This window comes from Acartia tonsa, chromosome 1 (genome assembly GCF_053477335.1).
Source record: "Acartia tonsa isolate MP-2025a chromosome 1, ASM5347733v1, whole genome shotgun sequence".
In the NCBI taxonomy this organism is placed as follows: Eukaryota; Metazoa; Arthropoda; class Copepoda; order Calanoida; family Acartiidae; genus Acartia; species Acartia tonsa.
In genome coordinates, this window is record NC_137260.1 from 6,245,752 (window position 1) to 6,269,487 (window position 23,736).

General features: G+C 32.2%; 1 protein-coding gene across 1 annotated transcript; it reads right to left on the reverse strand.

Annotated features, from left to right (window-relative positions):
* Positions 1-2,547: 2,547 nt before the first annotated feature.
* On the reverse strand, positions 2,548-22,461 carry LOC145305970 (uncharacterized). Its single transcript, XM_080147908.1, has 22 exons — positions 22,017-22,461; positions 21,581-21,645; positions 21,205-21,254; positions 20,718-20,785; positions 19,456-19,556; positions 18,886-19,011; positions 18,617-18,708; positions 18,212-18,346; positions 17,752-17,836; positions 17,489-17,603; positions 17,244-17,329; positions 16,602-16,719; positions 16,095-16,207; positions 15,390-15,649; positions 14,867-14,998; positions 14,096-14,190; positions 13,104-13,195; positions 12,559-12,642; positions 12,042-12,217; positions 11,542-11,654; positions 6,257-6,347; positions 2,548-5,829 (listed from the first exon to the last, which is right to left on the reverse strand). The coding sequence occupies exons 1-21, from the start codon at positions 22,154-22,156 to the stop codon at positions 6,269-6,271; spliced, it is 2,325 nt and encodes a 774-aa protein (XP_080004034.1). The 5' UTR covers positions 22,157-22,461; the 3' UTR covers positions 2,548-5,829; positions 6,257-6,268.
* Positions 22,462-23,736: the final 1,275 nt, after the last annotated feature.

A 23,736-nucleotide genomic window follows, 5' to 3' on the forward strand; every position in this document is an offset into this window, starting at 1 on the left:
TGCCACGAATATTAAAAACCAAATCATAAAATTATTACCAGTTTTGTTAGCACGGGCCTTAAGCCCCTCGGGACCAACAAAGCTGGAATTAATCTTATAGTTTTTATCTTAACATCCACGGAAAGCTGTCTATAATACGATGCGCTATCATTTCCGTTTAAAAACAAAATTAAAGTTTATTTTTTTGACTGTTATATGTGTAAATTTATTCAACTGTAAAGCTTTATTTTAGAAGTTTTTCTATTAGGTTTTAATTATTCATTTCTCATGAAGCATTAAATGGACATTAAATTGATATTGAAAAATTTATAGCACAGTGCACAATATAAATAAGTTTTAATTGTAAGCAGAGGCGTGCAGAAAAGTGTTTCACCCCCCCCCCCCCCCCCCCCAATTTAAGGGGGATGGAAACATTTCTTTAATACAGTGAAGGGGGGGGGGGTGTCAAGGTAAAAAGCCACACTTGGGGGTGTATCATCCACTCCTCTAACACTGAAATACACCCCTTCCTCGGTATTAGTTTTATGGGGGTGTCAAAATTTTCGCAACCCTCTCTGCATGCATATCACTAATTGTAAGCCAATTTTTCTTAAATTTTCTTATTTTATTTAAATGATTCCATTTTAAAAATTAAAATCTGGGTTATTTGAAATGTACAATTTCTCATTAATTTTCATTTAAAAGCCAGCATTTTTAACTATGTGTAACTTTTTTTGTACATAGAAAGCACTAACATTTTTATTTTTACTCTTTTGCATTTTATAATAGTTATTTCTCGCATCGTATTATAAACGGCTTTCCGCGGATATAGAAAGTACAATTATGAGATTAAAACTAGTTTTTTTAACCCGAGGTGCCGAAGGCGCCGGCTAAAAAACTGGTTTTAATCTTATGATTGTACATTTCTATATTCGTAGAAAGCTGGATAAAATACGATGCTAGACATAGTTTTTTCGTATGGATGAGAACCGGTTCCTATCCACCGGATTCGAATGAATACGAGAAAAATTAATTAAAATGTAAATATTTTTTAGTTTTGTTTACTAGTCTTATACTTTATAGTGTTATTTTGAGTGAGGGGACATTGGGCTCTTTATTACACTAGTCCCCAAAGTTTTATATTAACGTTTTCTTATATTTTGACTGAAAAACTTTGATGACTTTTATTAGTTGGTTCATTAATTTAAGTGTCAAAACGTTTTACCCACTATTTGTAATCTACAGAAGGGGTAGTTTTGTGTATCATGATTTGGGATGTACATCAATTTGTAAGCCATTATCTTATCCCTTTAGGTCCCTAGTTATTTTGTGACTTTATGCATTTTTTATGTTTTGTGTATAATAATGTAAATTCGTTATTACTAGATTTGCCGGGAGTATTTCTTCAGTTATCTTAATTTAATAATCTTATTTAATAAATAATTAAATTTAGTGAATGTTATTAATGATCTATAATATTAAAGTAAAACGATGTCTGTCCGTCCGGATGAAGCTCGTCAACCGCTTGGGTCTGCTTTTTATGGAATAAACTAAAAATTTATAATCCTAATTCAGGGGGCGTTAAACGCCCCCCCCCCCCTCTTGTTATCTCGGAAACTTTAAGAGATAACCAGAAAAGCAAAATTGCTCATTTTTAAAATTTAGAAAGATTGAAATTATTATTACCGAAGCACTATTATTTACTGTTTACTATAATTAAGATAGGTTCGTCGGTCCGTAAGGCATGTTAAAATTGTCCTATAGATCTCAAACTTTGCATGATGCTTCCTGTAGTAGTTAGATACGATATAGAAAGCGTAGCAACTCTAAAATAATTACCAGAATGTCTGTGCGTCCATCTAAATTCTAAAACATGTTGATTTAAGCATAAAGTACGTATGCCCTTAAAAAGTATCTTGTATTTAAAAAGTTTTGCAACAAATATACTTACAATTTGTTTCAGCTTTTCTGTTGGCACTGATTTTTCACAAATGTTAATTTTCGTTTATCTCATCGTATTAGTGCTCCTCCTTGTTTGAATACAATTAGGAAAAAATTTTCTGTTCCACCTGATATTAGCAAGGACTTTTTTCAATGACGAACAAAATAATCATTACTTGGATCTTACACCAGATTATCATGTGCTCTAATAAAGTGAAACTTGTAGCTGGCTAAAATAACGATTCTCTACCATCCACCCGCTCGGATGAACGAACTGACCAATAAGTAATGTCAATGGTAACAACCTAAATTGACGACAATTACCCTGTCATATTATCCATGTGTATTCTATATCCATTAACAAAAATAATTATAGATTAGAAAAAAAAACATTTAATCACTGTATTTTTATTTTTCAAATGTTACATATATTGTACATATATTATATATATTTTTTATAATTAGGATGCAAACAATACAATTTTCATTTTTTAAAAACCGCAATTTAACAACAACAAAAATATGATAAAAACAAAATAAGCAAACTTTCTTGTTTTTTAATAGCAGTAAAATTAATCTTGAATTGTTTTATTTCATTGTCTATATGACTTTTTTTATAACATATACATTATACATAGTTATATCTAAAATAGTGTTACTGAAAATTAAGTATTTCTAAAATATAATAAAATAAAAACTAGAACTAAATGGAAGCCACTAAATAAAATTAAATAACTAAACAATTAATATGATACAAAACATAGATTTGTGCATTTATACTTATATAAAAAATTTTATTTCCTTACGTTTATTGAATAATCGAAAATATTTTCTCGTATTCATTCGAATCCAGTGGATAGGAACCAGTTCTCATCCATACGAAAAAACTATGTTTACATTATATCCAGCTTTCTATCATAAGATTAAAACTAGTTTTTTAGCCCGTGCCTTTGGCTAAAAAAACTGGTTTTAATCTTATAATTGTACCAATGTATAATATCCGCGGAAAGCTTTTTATAATACGATGCGAGAAATAACTATTGTCAAACCCTCTCTTAAAAATTTATTTTTTATGAGCAATTTTAGATAGTTGTTTAGGAATGTTTTTTAGAATTTGACAGTTAAAAAAAATTTAAAAAGATCTTTTTTAATACTTAAAATCATACATATTTGAGTAATTTTAACGACCAAAAAACATAATAAATTTTTTAAAAATTACTAGATGAGAATACTAATGATAATAAGAAACAATATTGTAAGCTTTACAAGACTGGACACAATTTCATCACTGGCAAAAGAAAGAGAGTTATATCTTATCGCGCATTTTCCGTAAAGTTATGTGTTAGCGTTTCGTCAAATGCGCTTGTTAAGTCAAACTATTCTTAATTTTCACAATATTAAAAACAGTTTGACTTAATATGCGCATTTGACTAAAAGCTAACACACACGTTTACGGAAAATACACGGAAAAAATGACCCTCGTAATCAATAGCTAAAAAATATTGAAAAGTAACATATTTTATTATAGTATTATAGACAATTTTTCAAGAATAATCAACTAAAAATCATAATATCAGTTTTGTAAGCCCAGGACTTCGGCCACCTGAGGCGAACATACCAGAAATTAATCTTTAAATTTTTTTAATAGATCTTAAATTCTTATATCCGCGGAAAGCTGTCTATAATACGATACGATAAATAACTATTAAAGGAACTCTTATTGTACTATTAATATTGAATGCCTCTATTAAATTAAAACTTATTGCAATTTTAGCTCTAAAATATTTTTTTCAATGTTGTAAGAGTTAAAAGATTGAAATAGGAATGATTTGAAGTTGAATTTTTACAATTTCAGGATGAATTTTGAATTTTTTAGTACAGGGAAACATTTAACATTCCCTTTAAGTAATATTAGTACAGGGAAACAGTTAACATTCCCTTTAAGTAATATTAGTACAGGGAAACATTTAACATTCCCTTTAAGAAATATTAGTACAGGGAAACATTTAACATTCCCTTTAAGTAATATTAGTACAGGGAAACAGTTAACATTCCCTTTAAGTAATATTAGTACAGGGAAACAGTTAACATTCCCTTTAAGTAATATTAGTACAGGGAAACAGTTAACATTCCCTTTAAGTAATATTAGTACAGGGAAACAGTTAACATTCCCTTTAAGTAATATTAGTACAGGGAAACAGTTAACATTCCCTTTAAGTAATATTAAGTACAATGTAATAATCAAGTATTCCAGTATGGCTTCCAAACCAATTGCTGTCCGGTTCTCAGCCATACTGAAAAATCATGTATAGCATCGTATTAGACATTTTTCCTTGTTACGATCTTATAATTTTTTAAATTTTAATATATGTCTGTAATACGGTGCGATATCACACAGAATTATTAAAAAGAATTTGAAGTTATTTCAATAATATTAAATTTGTTATCATTACTTAGTTTGAAACAATGTTTAGGTGGATCTAGATAGATAGATGGACGTAGGTTAATAGATATTCATCATACAATATAATAAGTTATAATAGAACAACATTGCTGGTGTGTTTAAAGATCAGATTTTGTTGACAAGAATTTGTTTTTGAATGATTTTAATTAGTAGAGACAGCTGTGACCAATTACTGAATTATTTTTTTTTAAATATAAAAAAAATTGGGGTGGAATATATATATTTATATGTGATATTTTAAAACTGAATGGTATAAAATTTCAGTTGAATATTCTACCTCATTTGATTAGAAAAGGATAACAGTTTGTAAATTTAAAGAAAACAATACGTGGAAACAAAGTTAGGTTTTTAAGACTTTCCATCCCTTAGATGTAAACTTATATAAACGAACATATACAACAATCAACAAAACCTGATCTAAAAAACATGTTTCCAGTATGGCTCCTAAACCGATTGATATCCGCTGGATTAGAAACAGTTCTCAGCGATATTGAAAAATCATGTATCGTATTGTATCATAGATAGTTTTCTACGAATATTAAAATAAAAATAATGATATTAGTACCAGTTTAGTTAGCCTGGAAATTCGGCCTTCTGTGCTTTAAAAAAAACAGGTTTTAATCTTAAAACTTTTTAATATCTGCGGAAAGTTTTCAAATTCTATAATACGATAAATAACTATTACATAATATTATAATAATAAGAATGAATATATAGTGTATAATATTATAATTCTATCAAATATGTAGATCATTGCTAAAATCTGAGCTCAATAGTATATATTTTTATCACGGACATAATTTGTAGAACATGTTAAGAAATAGTTTAAAACCTATTATTTATACATTTAATGTGCTTTTTTCATGATTACAAGGTTTTAAAATATTTCTTATATATTTGTAGGATATGCTTTTTCTTCACCTGCAAAGGGGACTGTGCACGAACAAGAGCAAGTGATCATAGCATTTTACAACAATGATCTCAAATTTTTTGATCTTATACAATTTCTGTTAAATGAACAAAATAATCTTCAGCTCTGAAACAGTTAAATGTTTTAAAAACTTTTAATGTAAAACGAGTACCTAGCGTTTTTAAAATTTGTATTGTTTGTGTAAATACATAATCAATAGGTATATTTTTTTTTACATTTAATGATATTTTATCCCGATTTTGTTTTAGCCAACTAGAACTCAACAAAAAAATTTGATATAAATGATATAGAAATGAATTTTTTCTTTTTCTACATTTAACAGAATTATAAAAACATAGACAGAAAAAAACACTGAAACATCTCTGTTTAAAGTGGCTAAACATCACGTGCCACCTTTCGTGCACAGTTCCCTTTAAATTTTTCAATTTTGGGTTGTCTATTTATTTTTCTCCTCGCCCCTAGTTTCACGTTTGAATGGATGTAGAATTGTGGAGAATGGTTTAGACGCCTCCACCTAAATACAACAATTCTTATATAAAAGTATCAGGATATCTGTAGCTCTAGATCTCGATAACCGCTGAAAAATATTGTTCTCCTTTACAGTTAAGCTTCTTAAAGGTCTAGGGTAGCTTTATAACTATTTTTTATTGGGAGTTTACCTCCACTCTCCCAAGAGAAATCGCCCCTGGAAAATATCAACCCCAAAAAAATATCTTTATCTCTAATCTTTTAAAACTAAATTAAGTAAAGGGTCGACTTGTCCCCCCCCCTTTCCCATTTTTCCCAAGTGGCCCTAAAGGCCTCTAACTAAAATATGTGAACAGTATAATTCACAGACCAGTGTCTCCTCCATACATAACTTTTTACATGGGTTGTACAAAATAAAACTGTACAAACTTTTCAACCAATAATTGTGTTTATAATAATAAGAGGGTACTGACCTTCAGTTTAAATCAGAAGCCGTCATCAAGTTGATTATATCCATCGTAGCGGAATACAGAATCTGTCAACAAAAACTCTTGATCTCTGTATCTAAAAAAAACAAAACATTTTCTACTATTTTTATTTACACCATTGAAATTTTTTTCCAGATTGGCTTCGAAACCGATTAATATCCACTGGATTAGAACCAGTTCTCAGAAAAATAATATATTTCATCGTTTTACAGACAATTTTTCACCATTATTAATATAAAAATCATAAATTTAAACAAGTTTTGTTAGCCCTGAGGGTCTGAAGGAAAGGGGCTAATTCTAATCTTATATTTTTTTTATTTAACCGCGAAAAGTTATATTCTACAAAAAAGATGCGATTAATTAATTTACTCTTTAGTTGTAAATACCACAAGCAGGACAACATCCATAAGCAGCGAATAGTCATTACTCAATAATGCACAGTTTTCTTGCAGCGCACATGAATGCGCGAAAAAGACTTATTTTACGCGCTTTCTGAATAAAGGCTAAAATAATTTTTAAAGCCTCTATTTTAGTATTATTTTAGTATTTTATTAGATTTCATACATTTGGATTTCATATTTCCATTTTTACATTACTTTTTAGAAATGGATTTTGAAAACAATTTTAAAAAGTAACAAGGTTAACAACATCTATAAGTAGCAAAGCTTTTGGATATAAAATAAAAGAGAACAGCCGATATACAGAGATATATCATATTTTCCAAACAGAATATCAATCTGAAATACAATCAGACTTAAGAAGTTGTATAATTACAAAAAATTTAAGCCGTCTATCTAAAAGAGCACCGGTGTAAATAAAACTTTTCCTATAACAAGTGACTGTCAGAGCATAACCGACATACCAGCGGACCATGTAAATTATATACGAGATACTTATCAGTATATGGAATCTTTATACAAAAAAAATCGACGTTCTGTCATTCCAGGATGACGAGAAAATCAACGTTTCCTACAGACAGACGGACGGACGTTTTTAATTGTAAAGTAGCTTCGCTATTTACATTTTTTATTGATATAAAAGTTCATTCATTCATTCATTTAGCCCACTTCTCTACTCATCCATTATCGTCATGGTCTAGGGTTGCCAGGTTCAAAAATCTGGCTGCTTCCATTGGTCTGGTCCACAGGTCTCGTACTGTAAGATCTGTCCTATTGTTGGGACATTCAAAGAGGTGTTGTGTTGTGTGTCCGGCGTTCAAACAGAGGGGGCAGGTGTCTTGTATTGTTGGATTCAGGCGGGACTTGAAACTATGCAGGTAATTGCTATATCCAGAGCGGAGCTGGTCCAAGGTTGCTCTGGTTTGTCTAGGAAGCTGTTTCTCGGCGGCATTTATAGGGGGAGGAACAGCATTTAGAACTTTATTGGGTAACATGTCACTTATAGCTTGAGAGACAGATTGAGTGTGAATTTGTTTTAGTTTCTGTTTGTACTCGTCCTCAGGGAGATCAGGTCTGGACATTTGCCTGATAACAGCTCCAAATCTGGAGGACAGGGTCTGTTTCATCTGTCGAGGGGGGGGTGGCTTTGACAGGTCAGTTTTGTTGGGATGTTGGGCCTTCTGAGTGGCGAGCAGAAACTGTTTACTGAGCATTTCACAGTGTGGTTTTACCTTCATGATTTTGGTCTCGGTGTGTAGATGATCAATGTCAGACATTTTGTGGCATCCTGTGGCCGCTCTGAGAGCGCCGTTTTGCGCTGTCTGAAGACCTTTCCAGGACGTTTCACTCAATGAAGGTGTCCATATGTGGCAGCAGTAATTTAGTTGTGACTGACCAATGGCTTTATATGTATTGACAACTACTTCTTTTTCTTTGCCCCAATCGGATCCAGTGAGAGCTTTTAAGATGTTGGTTTTGGACTGGACTTTTGTTTCGAGGTCTGTAGCGTGTTGTTTGAAAGAAAGAAGGTTGTCAAATGTTATGCCAAGAATCTTAGGTTTCTGGACAGTAGGAACAATTTCACCATCAATTTTAACAGCTAACTCTGTTTTACATTCATTAGAAGAGGTAGTGAAGAGGGTAGCAGATGATTTAGATGGCGAAATTTCCAGGTTTCTGTTCTTAAACCAAATGTTTAGTGTTTCCAGATATTCATTGATTTCTTCAACAACAGGTTCTATCTTAGGTCCCGAATTTAAGATATTTGAATCGTCGGCATAGGTTTCCAGTCTGATGTTACCTGGGGGAGCAGGCATGGAGGACATGTAGAGGTTAAAGAGTATTGGGGACAGGACACCCCCTTGGGGGACTCCTTGTTTAACCTTTCTGTATTTAGAGGTGGAGTTTCTAAATACTACATAGGTCTGTCTTCCACGCAAGTATGCGCACAGGAATCTCTTAATATGTTCATTAAGATTAAGCTGCTTAATGTCTTGTAGAAGGATGGTGTGGTCCACAGTATCAAAGGCACGTGACAGGTCAATTGCTACACTGACTGTTCTGTGGACTGGTTTATTCCTGTTTAATCCATTGTTGATGTGGTCAAGAATGCGTTGGAGGGCTGTACCTGTCGATCTTCCCTTACGAAAGCCATGCTGGTGGTCTGCTAGCTGGATGGCCTCTGTCACAGCTGGAAGTAAAAGGGCTTCCAGAATCTTGATGGCCGGAGACAGGAGGGATACAGGGCGGTAACTGGTTCCTTTGTCAGCAGGTTTACCTGGCTTAAGTAAAAAAGTTAAACATTTTTCTCGTATTTATTCGAATCCGGTGGATAGGAACCGGTTCTCATCCATACGAAAAAACTATGTCTAGCATCGTATTTTATCCAGCTTTCTACGAATATAGAAATGTACAATCATAAGATTAAAACCAGTTTTTTTACCCGTTGCCTTCGGCACCTCGGGGCTAAAAAAACTAGTTTTAATCTCATAATTGTACTTTCTATATCCGCGGAAAGCCGTTTATAATACGATGCGAGAAATAACTATTATTGATTTTTTAATTTGACTAAGTAGGTACTCTTATATAAAGGTTTGAGGATGTCTTAAACCTCTGATCCGACATGGTTCTCCTTTACAGTGAAGCTTCTCATTCTCTACTCTTTTCTTTTGTAATTATATGGTTTATTTTCGATTTTTTATTGTCAATTTTTTGTATATATAAAAAAATAAATTTGGAAGGTGTGCCTATATCAAAGCAATAGCAAAATAAATACTCTCTATCCACATAAAGCTATTGGATATCTTATAATATAAAGTAGTAAGTTTTTTTTTGCTTGTAGAAAAGGATCTCGCCATCCGCTGAGCCGATATGGTTCTCCTTTACAGTGAATCTTCTAATTGGTCTTAAGGATGGTTTATAACTATTTTGGAGGAGGGTATCTCCATCCTCGAAAGAAAAATCACCCTTAGAAAAGAAGTACTCCCCACAAATATGTATTTGAAAATTGGCGGGGTCTCTTCCCCTTTCCCAACCTTAGGTGCCTCTAGATGCTTCTAGGGGGGTCGTATCCGCTAGTGTTAATAACAGTAAAGCTAAATCTATCAATTAGATCATTTTCATACTTATTTTGGAAAGTTATGATTTTTCTACAAAATTGAAATCTTTTCTGTTAAAAGACAAAGTGAATTATTACGTATTTTGTACAGTGTGGTTTTAATGAAAGGAACAAAAGTAATGCTTTATCTAATCCACTTACCATTGACAGAATCTTATTTTTTTTTTACAAAAATTACTTAGCCGTTTTCCACAAATTATAATTTGAAAAATTGTTTTTCCATTGTATATGATTTTGAACAAACACCAAATTCCAAGGTCATTATTCTGACTGAAAAACTAAATTTTTCCAGCTCTCAAACGGCTGACAGCACAGTCTCTCTGTACACACATTATTAGAACCGGAATTGAAAGACTCATAAGAAATAAGAAAAAGTTTAAAACTAAAAAATGTAAAGGAATGGCACAGCAAACAATCGAGCAAAGTTAAGTCGAAATAAAGCAATACATTTGTTTCTTTAAATAAACACACTTTAATCAATTTATTTTGCAATATAATACAAATAAGAAAGTAAGCATATTAATATAATATCATATTTATATTGCTCCTCCATATTACATTGGCAGCTAGGATGTAGCATGAGCGGCAGTGTTGTCTCTAGCTGTGCACAGCATTACACAGCTGTGGAAAAGCTATATCTTCTTTTTACATAAAATATCATAAATATCCTAAAGCATAAAAATGTACATTTTCTTAGTTAACATAGTTAGCTTCGTAGTTAATATAGTTAGCTTCGTAGTTAACATAGTTTGCTTCGTAGTTAACATAGTTAGCTTCGTAGTTAACATAGTTAGCTTTGTAGTTAACATAGTTTGCTTCGTAGTTAACATAGTTAGCTTCGTAGTTAACATAGTTTGCTTTGTAGTTAACATAGTTAGCTTCGTAGTTAACATAGTTAGCTTCGTAGTTAACATAGTTTGCTTTGTAGTTAACATAGTTAGCTTCGTAGTTAACATAGTTAGCTTCGTAGTTAACATAGTTTGCTTTGTAGTTAACATAGTTAGCTTCGTAGTTAACATAGTTAGCTTCGTAGTTAACATAGTTAGCTTCGTAGTTAACATAAAATATTGTATCTTGTTGGCCTAGGAATCAATGTTCACAAAGTCAGATTAATAGGAAAATATTATCATACAAAAAAATATTCTGAAATAGTAAAAAGTTTCTGGAATCGAAAATAATGTTGCTTAGCTTAAAAGTCGTATCTATTTGTTAATGGACTCATTATCTAAAGTTTGAAATCGAAAGGACAATTCTAACATGTATTAATCAATGAAAAGAGCTATCTGTGACGTAAGGACAGACGTACAGAACCTACTTCGCTTTTACAAAATGTGTTTAGTAATTTATCGCATCGTATTATACAATTTGAGGAAAGTTTGTTGGCCCCCTGGGGCAAACAAAACCGGAATAAATCCTATAATTTTAGTCTCCTTAGTACTATACATTATCATTCAGTATGGTTTAAAACCGATGCTAATTAATCTGTTGCTAAGCCACACTGTGGCTTATTTTAAAAATAAATGTATATGTAATGATTTATAGCCCAGACAACTACCTGGCCTAATTGGTAAGGACCTTTTTCGTATAGTAAAAAATTGCTGCTTTCTGACCTTTTAAAGCGACTTGGCTGTGTTTATATTTCCAACGATGATGGCTGGTATTCAAAGACCCATTTGAAAGTCAGCACAGGGTCCCCACCCCTTGGGAAGTGTTATAGCTCTTGCCCCCGCTATTCAGTTAAATAAATATTTTACCTTCTCTGTCTGTATTTCCTCATGGCAATACCACAGATGACAAATACCAGGATGGCACCAGCGGCCCCCAGGATTATACCTGCAACCTGAGAACTAGTGTGGCTTGATGCAGTCTGAAATAAATAGTGAATTCAGGTTCTCAGATTAAATAAAGATCTTACAATTCTATGTTTGTGTGTCATTGTTCAACCTCTTTAGATATAATAAATTTTTGATTTTTAAAAGCATTCAGGCTATTTTAAGGAAAACCTAAGTTATTTTTAAAAACAAAACAAGCCAACGAATAGAATAACGAGGTAGAGGGCATTAAACTGTATATTAGGTTAAAAGACGATTGGTATGTACAAAGTAACAGTGTCTAAACTTTTCCACCAATATCTATAATTTACAAACAAAGTTCTTTATTCTTTAGGAATATATCAAAATTTAATACAAGTCCCCAAAGTTGTGAAGCCAAGGAATAAGAAAACTTCCTGATCAAAACCTTGATGAAAACTAACCTTACTAACATCATCATATTCATCAGCAATGATATCATCACCGTCATCATTAGACGTGTCATCTTCTTCTGTGGTAGGTTCTGGTTTAGCAGTTGCAGAGGTTGTTGATATAGGAAGTAGTGGCTTACTTCGCGCGGTTGTTGTTGTTAACGGTTTTGACGTTGTTACTGGGACAGCTAAAATTAAAAGAGTCTGATTATAAAGGACTTTTTTTATTTATTAAAATATTTGTATACGATATGGCAGTTACATTCAGGTGGTACATAATGGATTCAGGACAGTTAAAAAAAAAGACGGCATTGACCGGGCAACCGACAATCTCCCGCCGAATATTTTTTACAAAAAATAAACCTATTGTATTACTTTAGCACTTAAAATGCTTTGCCAAATCTCTGAGCTGTATGCAACTATTTTAATGGTTCAGCTCTTTTGGATTCATCTTTTACTTAAAGTGGCAAAAACAACCAACCTACCCTTGCCCAAAAAATTCTTCTTTGTTAAAAATCGGTTTTTTTACCTGGGATGGTAACAAAAGTAGATTTAGTAACCACAGCTGCAGCTTCGGTTGTATTATTTTGTGTATTATCAATTACTGTTGTGTCTAAAACCGGTTTTCAATGTTATAAATTATATAACTATAGCCTCCCATCCCCCTCCCACATGCATTTCAATTCCATCAAGGGATAATAAATTAAAGAGGGGGGTATGAAAAATTTTTCTTCTTTTATCACCTCCCTCTTTTGAAAAGTCATTAATGTAGGTATACTGTACTCTACCCCCCACTCGAAGACCAATACAAAATCAGGAGGTGTAGTGTTCTACATCCCCCAATTATAGTTCTTCTTTAGACAAGGCAAAAAAATGTAGGGGATGCTAGTAATTATTTTTGGAGTGCTTCGCCCCGCTCCCTCTCTAAATTCCATAATCGTGTGTTAGAGTAACCTTTACATATAAGTAATAAAAGACACTATGACTGCAATCTTCTTAAATAAAAAAAACTATTTAAAATAGAATAAATTTTGCTTTTCAGATCAAACAACCAATAAAAACATTGAAATATTCCTTGTGAAATGACTACTGTCAAAGTTCTGTTGGTATCAGTTCTACAGCTGTTTAATTCCTCAATTATCTGATGTCTTATTGTACACATATGGTTCCTTTTAATTTAATATTACTTAGATTAATAAAGAATACAATTTGTTAAGATTGGAAACAATTTAAGTATATATCGTAAGTTTATATCGTAGATATTTCATTGTTTTAGGAATATATATCTGATTGTAAAAGTCATTACCCAATTACTCACTGACTCAGTTATCTCGTAGTGCACATAAATGCGCGTAAGCAAGTTATTTTACGTGCTTTTACTTCAGGCAAGGTTGTCAAACCGGGTAGGCGGTTTTGGGCCGCCCTTTATGGGCCCTTTTGGGCAAATTTGAACACCCCCCCCCCCGTTTTGGGGGGTGAAAAAAATGGAGGGGGTGAAAAAAGAGGGGGCGGCGGGCCTAATTTTTGGGTGACATTAAGTTATTAACTATTATATAAATTAGTAAGCTTTTTTTGTATCCAGAGAAGGATTTCGCTAACAGCTGAACCGATATGGTTCTCCTTTCCAGTGGAGCTTTTATAGGTCCTGAGATGGTTTTAGGCTATTTTATTTCTAATAATAAGTCTCGGTATGGTTTTAGGCTATTTTATAACCTTTTTATATGTTGTACGACATTTTTTCAAAAGGGTGCCCACAACCCCTTTTGGGCTCCCAAAATCCTTTTGGGAAATTGGGCGGTCCGTTATCGAAAAAATGCCCAATATTACAACCCTGACTTCAGGGAAATTTTCCATGTGCATCATTGGATATTAGCTATTCCAGATTATTTTTAGGCCTTTAAATGCCGATTAAAACTGTGAGCGGGCATTGCATGTACGTTTAGCCGTTTGGCAGTTAGCAGCCTTTTGAGTTTTTAGTTTTATTGGAGATAATCGTTACATTGGAACATTTTACCCTGAACTGCACTACATCCCGTTAATTTGTGAATCTAAGTAATTATTATATATTCCTATAGCAGACATCATCACACTTGCCAACATTCACATAGTTGTTGGTGTTATGAATGAAGTAGTAGTTGAACGTCTTACTATTCTTAGCCATCTAATAGTACAACAGATACTTGAAATACCTTTAGGTAATAACACGGGAACTGTTGATTTTGATTAAGGAAATTTTGATTCTCTAATAAAGGATCAGGGATCTAAAGGGATAAGATAATAACTGATAAATTGATGTACACACCCCTGAGGTGATACACAAAATTACCCCTTCTTTAGATTACAATTAGTGGTTGAAATGTTTCGACACTCAACTTAATGAACCAATCGAAGTTCAATAAAAATCCTCTTTGTTGTTGAGCCAACGAATAAGAAAACATTATTAAAAAACTTTGGGACTACTGTAATAAACAGCCCAATATCCCCCTACCTCCCTCCCTAGATTATTGTGCTACAATCATTGAGTTTAAAGAGGGACCTACTACTGCCAAGCCATGCTAGGCACGTAAAATTTAAATGGGGGAAAAGCCTTTGGCAATAAAAAGTGCAACTAATTGTCATGGACAGCTAGAACTATCAGACAAAGGTCTTGCAAATCAAAGGGTTGGTTTTATTACCTTCCCTATAACAACGGATGTTTGGATTGAACTAAAGTCTTGGTTGCAGGACCTAAAGTTACAATACTATGAACATTAAAAACTATGAACAACACCATCGCTCTTGCGAGGTAATCAACACAAGTTATTAAAGCCTACGCCAGAGAGGTAAGTATCTCGTTCCTGATTGTAAGCCCAGCCCATTTCTTCGGCAGTCAGGTTGTGTACTCCATAGGCACTTCTGGCGTTGTAGATCATGCTGAACTTGGAGGCTATGCTTGCAATTAAAGCTTGGGTCTCTGCATCTGTAGTGTCCTTGTTTTTTAATAAGAAAATCTGTTTTCTAGTATTTAATAACACTAACTATAGGTATAACTAACAACAGAATTAATCCGTTCATTTTTGGCTTGAAATTACACTTAATATTTTCATATCAGTTACGCCCCTAGATGCCCCTTGGTGCCCTTGAGGTGGAGGGAACCTCATTGATATTTCTTTTCTTGGAGCGACTCCTCTTTAAAGGGTGGTGGTGCCCTCTGCCATAAATAATTGTAAACCTTCCCTGGACATATGAAAAGGTACATTGTAAAGGATAATCATATCGTTTTAGCGGGTAGCGAGATTCTTCGGTACAGACAAACAGACAGACATTATGTTTCTTCATCATTAAGATAAAAACCCTTCATATAAGCAAGATTTTCTTTACCTTTGTTGAATCATTTACAGGATTTAACTTGGCAACCATGGGATTTTCCCCTCTACGGCCGAGCAGGGTAGAATTGAGCGCATTAGTAGAATTTTCAGCGAGGCTTTGATTTGCTGCAGGGACTGTCGGGTTTTCACCCTTGTGTCCCAGTAGTGTTTGATTGTTGAAAGGGGTGGGGTTCTCCCCCATATGGCCGAGTGGTGTTTGATTTTTGTTTGCTTGAGATTCGTCCACTGCTGTTAGATTTCCAGTTTCGGTTTCTGAGCAAAAATTATGAATATTCAATACAGTTTTTTTTTCTATTTTGTTTATTATAATCCATAATTCACTTAAGCTGTTATGAAAGTGTTTAAAATTCATTTTAAGCGAGGCTTCTCTATCATTTAAATTATGATATGTACGTTCGTAGGTCCATAACTTAACTTAATTATGTTAGAAGTGTCTTTTAGATTTCAAACTTTTATGATAATTCCTGTAGAATTTAGAAAGTGTTGAAGAATTTAAAATATAACTTTTTGATAACAATTTTTGTATCATATTAAAATAATGACATATCATATTTTTCTGCTTCAACAAAATCGTAAAGACTGAGTATATTTATATCAAATCTTCAACTTAAAGGGGCCTAACCACTATACGGATTCAACTAAACTTTTTTAAAAACCCCCCATGGAAATATCTTTTTTTCATCCGAATATTCTTTTCCTGTTTGAACTGTAGTTGTAGCAGGTTGATCCTCATCCTGTTCTGGTGAGGATGTTGTTGTTAATATGGTTTGTCTGCGGTTACGTGACTCAACAGTTCCACTGTTATCAAGTCTAAAAAAGATTTCATGTGCTATAATGAGTTGCTGTTGTAGTAGCCCTGATTCTCTGAGGTTAGGATTCAGATGCATATTAAAGCTACATGTGCTACTTGTGGTCCGGTCAAGAAGGTTGCAAAAAAAATTTAAAAAAATTTCCAGTTTGGCTTCGAAACCGATTGATATCCAGTGGATAAGAACCGGTTTTCAGTTATACTGAAAATCATGTATAGCATCAAATTACACGTATGAGAGAACAGCAATTCTTATCTTTTTAAAGTTTAACAGAAAAGATACATCTGTTATACAATTTTATGACAAAAATAGAACAAAATAGAAAACGCCACCCTTAAACAATTAAATTTTTTTATTTAACACAAAAATTAAAAATTGAAAACAAATAAACTTACTGTTGTGTCAAATTATCCAGTTTTAATTTCTTGAGATCGAGCCCATACTGTTGATAATCTGTCAAGGTGCCAGACTGACCGTCGTAGGTGTACAGACGCATTCCAGGATTTGTGCCCTCTGTGGTAGGGCCAATCATTAAAATGTTTTTGTCAGTGATCTTAGAGAATAAGACAATGAGCAATAATTGAAAATTACTTACTCTATGTTGTAAAATAATTAAAGGTATGTTAAAAAGTAAAATATTTTAGGTTAAAATTATATTTAATCTTATAATATTGGTAAGCAAATTTAAGTTAACCATTTAAGCTACAAAAGACATAGAATTATAGGTATTAAATGTTCACATTTCCCATATTATATGAAAATTTAGAAATATTGGGAGATTTAGATTATTTATAGTAAATTAATAGTATTTTAAAAGAAAGGGTTCTATAAAAGAATTTCGAGTATTTATTAGATTTAGAAACATCCTAGAGGGCTAAAAATATACGTCAAGATTGAAATAAACAGCTTTAAATGGGCTTAATTGTAATAGATAAAATTTGATCATTATAATACCACACTATCACCATTTAATCTATCCCTCCCCCTTAAATTGATTAGCTAAGCTGCTTTGTAGGAAATATTTAGTATGATTGTGCCTGTGCGTCCCACAAGGGGAGTGCCACTGCTGGCCAGAAATCCAACTCCGCGCACCTGGTCATCACCTGTTCTGCTCAGGAACAGCCTAAAACAATCGATATATTTGTTTGTTACGACAAATTTTCATGTACTCTGTTAAGTGAGGCTCGCAGCTGGTTTAAATATTTGAGTGATAATATTGATCTTGAACTTGTGAACATTTACGGACTACCAAGTATCCGTCTATGTAATATAATTTTGTTACCTGAAAGTATCAGTGTGGGCATGTCCATACAGGTGTGCATGTATGTGTTCATGTACTTCAGGATCTACCACAAGGCTAACATATTTTTTCTCTAGTTCTGGTCCATACTTTATATCTAGATAGATAGAATTATAGATGATTGGCAGTTGAAACTTTTTTCTCTATATTTCAGATTAACTATTTTTCTAAGCCTGTTATAGGTTCTTCGAAATTAAGTAATGCTTTTACCTACTTATTTATAAAAGTAATTAAAAAACACTTACCATTATCTGTACCATTATAATTGAAGAAACTGGTTCCTGGATTCCTTTCAAAACTTCCGGGAGGTACATGGGCTACTATGAACAACTAAAAAATGGATAGAAGGATAGATAGATAATTGAATGGATGAATAGATAGATAGATGGATGGGTGAATATATAGATAGATAGATGGATTTTTTTCAAAGCTTCCAGGAATACATGTGCTACTATTGACAGCTAAAACATGGATAGATCCATAGAAGATAGATAGATAGTTGGATAGATAGACCGATAGATGGATGAATGATTAGATAAATGGAAAGACAGACAGATAAGTAAATATGTACAAAAAAATACAAATATATAAAAAAAATAAACTTAAAACGTTTAGATATATTATACCAACTGAAGTTAAGGTTTTTACCTAAAATGACGAGTCGACCCTTAAACCTTTTAAATAAGTAATAAGATGTATAAATACCTTCTCTTGAGGACCCAGGTATGAGAATGTTTCATTCATAAATGCAAGTTGTCCGCAGGGATCCAAACCCGAGATCTTAGCTTTGTTGTAATAATACACGTTCGTATTCAACACCAGAAATCTCATTGTTAATCCCTAAAAATGTTTTTTTTGAATAAATTTTTATTTGTTTTAGGCAAAGGCATGCACTAGGGCTATATATTTGAAGAATTTATAACTATAAACTTATGTTGAGATTTATTACTTAGGTATAAGAAGGGTCAAACAGGAAATACAAATAAAATATTTAAATTAGTATCACGCAAAAGAAAAAAAACGTATATTGAAAATTGTAAAAAAACTTTTCTTACAGACAAAGTCGAATATAGAGTAGATACAAACACACACACACACACAGCTACGCACCTCTGAATCTTGAATAGTTCTGAAATAGTAGCCACACTTGAGAAAACTACTCTTAGCAGCCTCATCATTTAAAAGCTGGGAGTCAAACCCGCCCTAATTTCATAAATACATTAATATTCAAATTATTTGCCAATTTAAAGACGAAAACTTTGCTTGTAGTGAATGAAAGCTTCCCTGATAAAGATAGATTTAACTATTAAATAGAGAACATACAAATAAATATTCCTTTGCGTTTTTCTTGATAAAATTAGAATAAATGTATTTATGTTCCTGACTGTAATATTGATAATACTGAGAAGATGTTGCATTGTCAGTAGAATTATTTTCACCATTTTCAGCAACAGATGTATCATTAAGTAGAGGATAATAGTCAGGAGGATCAGAATCATGATTACCTATAATATAAAAAGATCTAAAATTTTACTTAAAAGTTATAACTACATATGTATATGGTTATTACTTGTATACAATTTTGATTACTTGCCACACCTTCATAATGATATGTTATAATTGAAACAGCCCCTATTTATTTGGGGTAAATTTCAGGTTTATATCGACAAACACAATAGAATTGAAATTTTGTAAAAATCTTTAAAATTGAGATCACACAAAAGCCTTAAAAAAGCACTAAGAGAAGTTTTTTTTTGCAGATTTTAATAACTTTGCAGTGCTTGTGTGGTCGCAATTTTTGCATTAAAGAAAAAATATTTTGCAAGGGTAATTTTTTTGGCATAAATCAACCACATTTTGGCTGGAGGCCAAAATTTTATCAACATTTTTTCAGGGCGTGACGGGGTAATATCCACGTATATCTTATAAAGTTATATCCATTAACATACCTAGAGCAGCAATGACTGGTTTGCCAGGAAACAATCTGTCCAGTTCTGAGAACACCATCTTCTGGGTGCGTAGGATCTCAACAAGACTTGGTGTGGGATTACTAAATATGGAAAATAAATACCTATAGTCCATTATTACTATGGATCTTAAGGAATAAGACAATGGCTGATAAATTATTATACATCCCCAGATATAATACACAAAATTACCCCTTCTGTAGATTACAATTAGTAGTTGACACGTTTGGACATTCAACTATATGAACCAACCAATCAAAATATAATAAAAGTCCCAAAGGTTGTTAAGCTAGACAAAGAATATGAATATCTTTTGTGTTCGTAGGATTTCAACAAAACTTGGTGTCGGATTGCTAAATATGGAAAATAATTATAGTCCATGATTACAATGGATCTTAAGGAATAAGACAATGACTGATAAATTATTATACATCCCCAGTTATGATACACAAATTCACCCCTTCTGTAGATTAAAATTAGTGGTTGAAACGTTTGGACACCCAACCAACCAATCAAAATCTCTTTCGTGTATGTACAATGTACATGTTAACGTTAGTATATGGGTAACATTTTTGACAAGTTAAAACCAGAAAAATCAAAAAGATAAAATAAGTCAGATTAGAAACTGACGGACGGACTGACTGCCAGACAAACAAAGGCACTCAGGGAGGGGAAAATGGGCAATTAATTCAATTTAAGAGTTTTTGCTGAAAAACTATGAAATCCGGATTTATCCAGAAAATATTAAGGAAATTTTTAAGGGTGTGTTATTTTTAGAAAACTATAAAAAAGTTCCAAGAAAAAAAGCATTCATTTGAAAATTAATTACCAGCACATAAGACTGACGTAACCAATCTGTAATTAATTACTAGAAAAATCTCCCTGGAACCCGTTCAACCCATAGCCCCATAACCCTAAATTTTAATGATTCTTAGAGTGTTTAATACACAAATATAACAATAAAATTTTAATCTATGAAATGATATTTTATGGAGAAACAAAAAATTGTTAAAACCAGCCATATCATAACAAATTAAGTTTTTTGATACTCGTCTGCAATATTCAAAACTAAAAAGCGAGTAAGCGGCATTTGATGCGCTTGTACCCAAAGTCAGTCAGAACCTGCTAAATTCTTGCACTATCCCTTTAAACCAGTACCCAAAGCCTGAGACTCCTAAAAATTGAATATTTGATCCATTGTCCCCTCCCTTACTCCCTGAGCATTACTACTAAAAAAAACTTACTAGACATGAGGGCCATTATCACCGGTCCAAACAATAAAATCTGGATTTGGCTCCAGGTTTTTCATTGCCTAAAAAAATAAAAATAGGTAAAAGAGCGTTGTTAATACTTAATTATCGCATCGTATTTTAAACAGCTTTTTCTCGGAAATAAAAAAATGTACAATTTAAGATTAAATTCAGTTTTTTAGCCCATGCCTACGGTATCTCGGTTTTAACATTTTGATATTCGTAGAAAACTTGATATAATACCTTACAATAAATGATTTTTCACTATGGCTTAGAACCGGTTCTAGTCCATCGGATATTAATCGGTTTCAAAGCCATACTGGAAAAGTATTATTTTCTTGTTTAATTTATCATTTATTGTTAAATGTTCTATCTGAACATTAGAAATGGTGTTCATAGCCGGTTAAAAGGTATTAAAGACAAACACTCATCGTCTCTGAAGATATTCTATTACTCCAACTGATTGTTAAGTTATTGATACCTGAAGTATACTTTTGACAAGAATTTGTGGTGCATCACATCTATAATCTCCTACAAAATATGGATAAATGTTATCAAGGATAGCCAAGTCAGAGACGTCATCAATTCCAAGGGGTGTTTACTCTCCCTCATACTTTGAAACCCTTATTTTAACCTCCTCATATTTTTTATATTAATACAAAATTAAAGTCCAAAGGTATTTCGTTGTACTACCTCTTTAAAGAAAAAGAAGAACTGTAGTTAAAATAAAATCACCAAGTGGCAAGAAATGTTGACATATTTTTAGAGGATTTATTTATTAAAAACACAAGAAAAGTTTTAATAAAAACTTTAAGATATCCTCCCAAAATAACATTGAATAAATAAATAAGTTATACCTGCTGGTCCCAAAACAGTTTCTGCTGAAGAACTATTTGAGCTCGATAATGTAGAGTTTAAATTTCTAAAATATATTTGAAATTAATACACAGGTATTATTTTTCAGTATTTGCTTTTTTAAAAGACTATTGTTTAGAGTCGAGTAGCGGATAACAAAAATTATAAATTGACAAAAGACAGTGTCAGTTATAGGGAAGATGTTCATTGTTTAGTATAATAAAAATAATATATGAAATAACTGAGGTCTTTTTTATAGCATGTCCGACAGACAAAGTAAATCATATTCTGAATAATCATTAATACAAGGAATCTTTACAAACAATTTAGCCGAATATCTTAAACAGCAGCCAAGAAATTCATATTTCCACAATAAAGACGGAATAATACTTAAATATTATTAAAAATAGAGTAGCTACGCTACAAAAAAAAACTTACTTATGGCACATATTTGTGGCATTGCCTTGGACATCATACTCATAATCCAGGTGCAGGTCTGATATGTGCCAGAACTTGCCAGCCTGGCACCAGCCTGCGGACAACAGGACAACATATAAACTACTTCTGTACAGCAACATTTCAAAATTTAGGTTCACATACAATGGATATTATACAACATGGAGATTACTTTTTTTGATCACAGTTTTTAATCACATTCTTTCATCTGAAAACACATAAATTTTTAATTGTCTATTTATAAATGTTTAGTTAGGTAAATAACATAAAAATAGATTCATGGATTGGGAAATGAAAGATCTTTTTATTTATTGCATCGTAATAGACAGCTTTTCGCGGATACTAAAATAAAAAGTTTGAAATCAAAACAAGTTTTTTATAGCCTTGAGGGGCTGAAGGCCCAAGCACTCTAATTTTATAATTTTTCTATATACATAGAAAATTGTCTGTAATTACGATGCTAAAGATGATTTTGCCATACTGGAAAATGATTTATCTTCCAATAACGAATCCATCACTTTAAAATTTTCTAAAACAAATATTAGAACAATGCAGCATTAGATTGTACCCCTTTCAGTAGCGAAACTACTCTATTTTTAACTAAGTCTGCCCGTCAATTCATAACACTCAGGGGAAAAAAGATTTTCTCAACAGCTATTTTAGATAAATTGCAGATTTGTGAAGCTACCTCATTCCAAAGAGCATTATGTGTACAACTTACGTTTGTCTGTTGTACCCTCATTCATACAAAAAGTTCACTAATTTTCTCTCGTACTTCAATTCTCTTTTAGTTTGCAATTCTTATTCTTTCTGCCACTTTTTCTATAATTTACTTTGTCCGTGTGTCTATCTGTGTTTTAATGCTTCGCTACTTATGTATGATTTTTGTTTTAAGGAATTTTTGCTGCATTATTCTACTGTTAGAACTAAATAATTTTGTTCCATATCTCAAAAATAAATAAATACATGTAATACATTAAAACAGGTACATAAAGGTCATAAGAGAGATCAAATAAAACAGAAACTTGTTTAGATTTTAAAATGAAAATTTTTATTAACAGGACGGATGAGGTCTATTAGATCACAAAAAAATATGTAAATATTTATTAATATTAATAACCGGATCTAGTGCAGTTCATGGTAAAATGTTCCTGGTAACGATTGCATTATCTTCAAAAATCTAATTTCTATAGTGTGTGTATGTATTTACTGCGAGAAAACTGGGCATTATTGAAAAATGACTATTTCAGATTAGTTGTAAGCTTTCTTTTGTGGGTTAAAATTTGTTGCGAGCATATTATATACGTTCCGCCATTAGCCGCCTTAAAAGGTAATAGATTGTTTTTGGACATAATCGATACCTGGAATATTTTTAACTTGAACGTACGAGATCCTCATAATCATCTTACAGAATATAAGAATTTATAAATATAATCTTTTTCATAAGATTTACCTGGATATCATAAAGAAATATTCTTTGGTAATGTCTTTTTATATTGAACTAAATAATTTTTATATTTTTTGTGCTATTTTAAAAAGTAATTTAATATATGGAATGTTATAATTGATGAAATAAAAAATCTTTAACTTAGGGATAAGTTATAAATGTCAGAAAGATCTGTTAAACGTATTTTTGTTAATCTTTTTATAAGTACTAAAGCGTTATCTTAAGATTCATATAAGAGTTAAAAATACCAGAAAT

Bases quoted from the DNA above. Each gene is read 5' to 3' on its own strand.
- LOC145305970 (XM_080147908.1), bottom strand. From the start codon at position 22,156: ATGTTGCTGTACAGAAGTAGTTTATATGTTGTCCTGTTGTCCGCAGGC. The intron at 18,709-18,885 runs AACATAAATACA...TATGAAATTAGG, and splicing joins TTATCAATATTACAGTCAGG to GCGGGTTTGACTCCCAGCTT. The intron at 11,655-12,041 runs GTTAGTTTTCAT...TATTTATTTCAG, and splicing joins AATATGATGATGTTAGTAAG to ACTGCATCAAGCCACACTAG.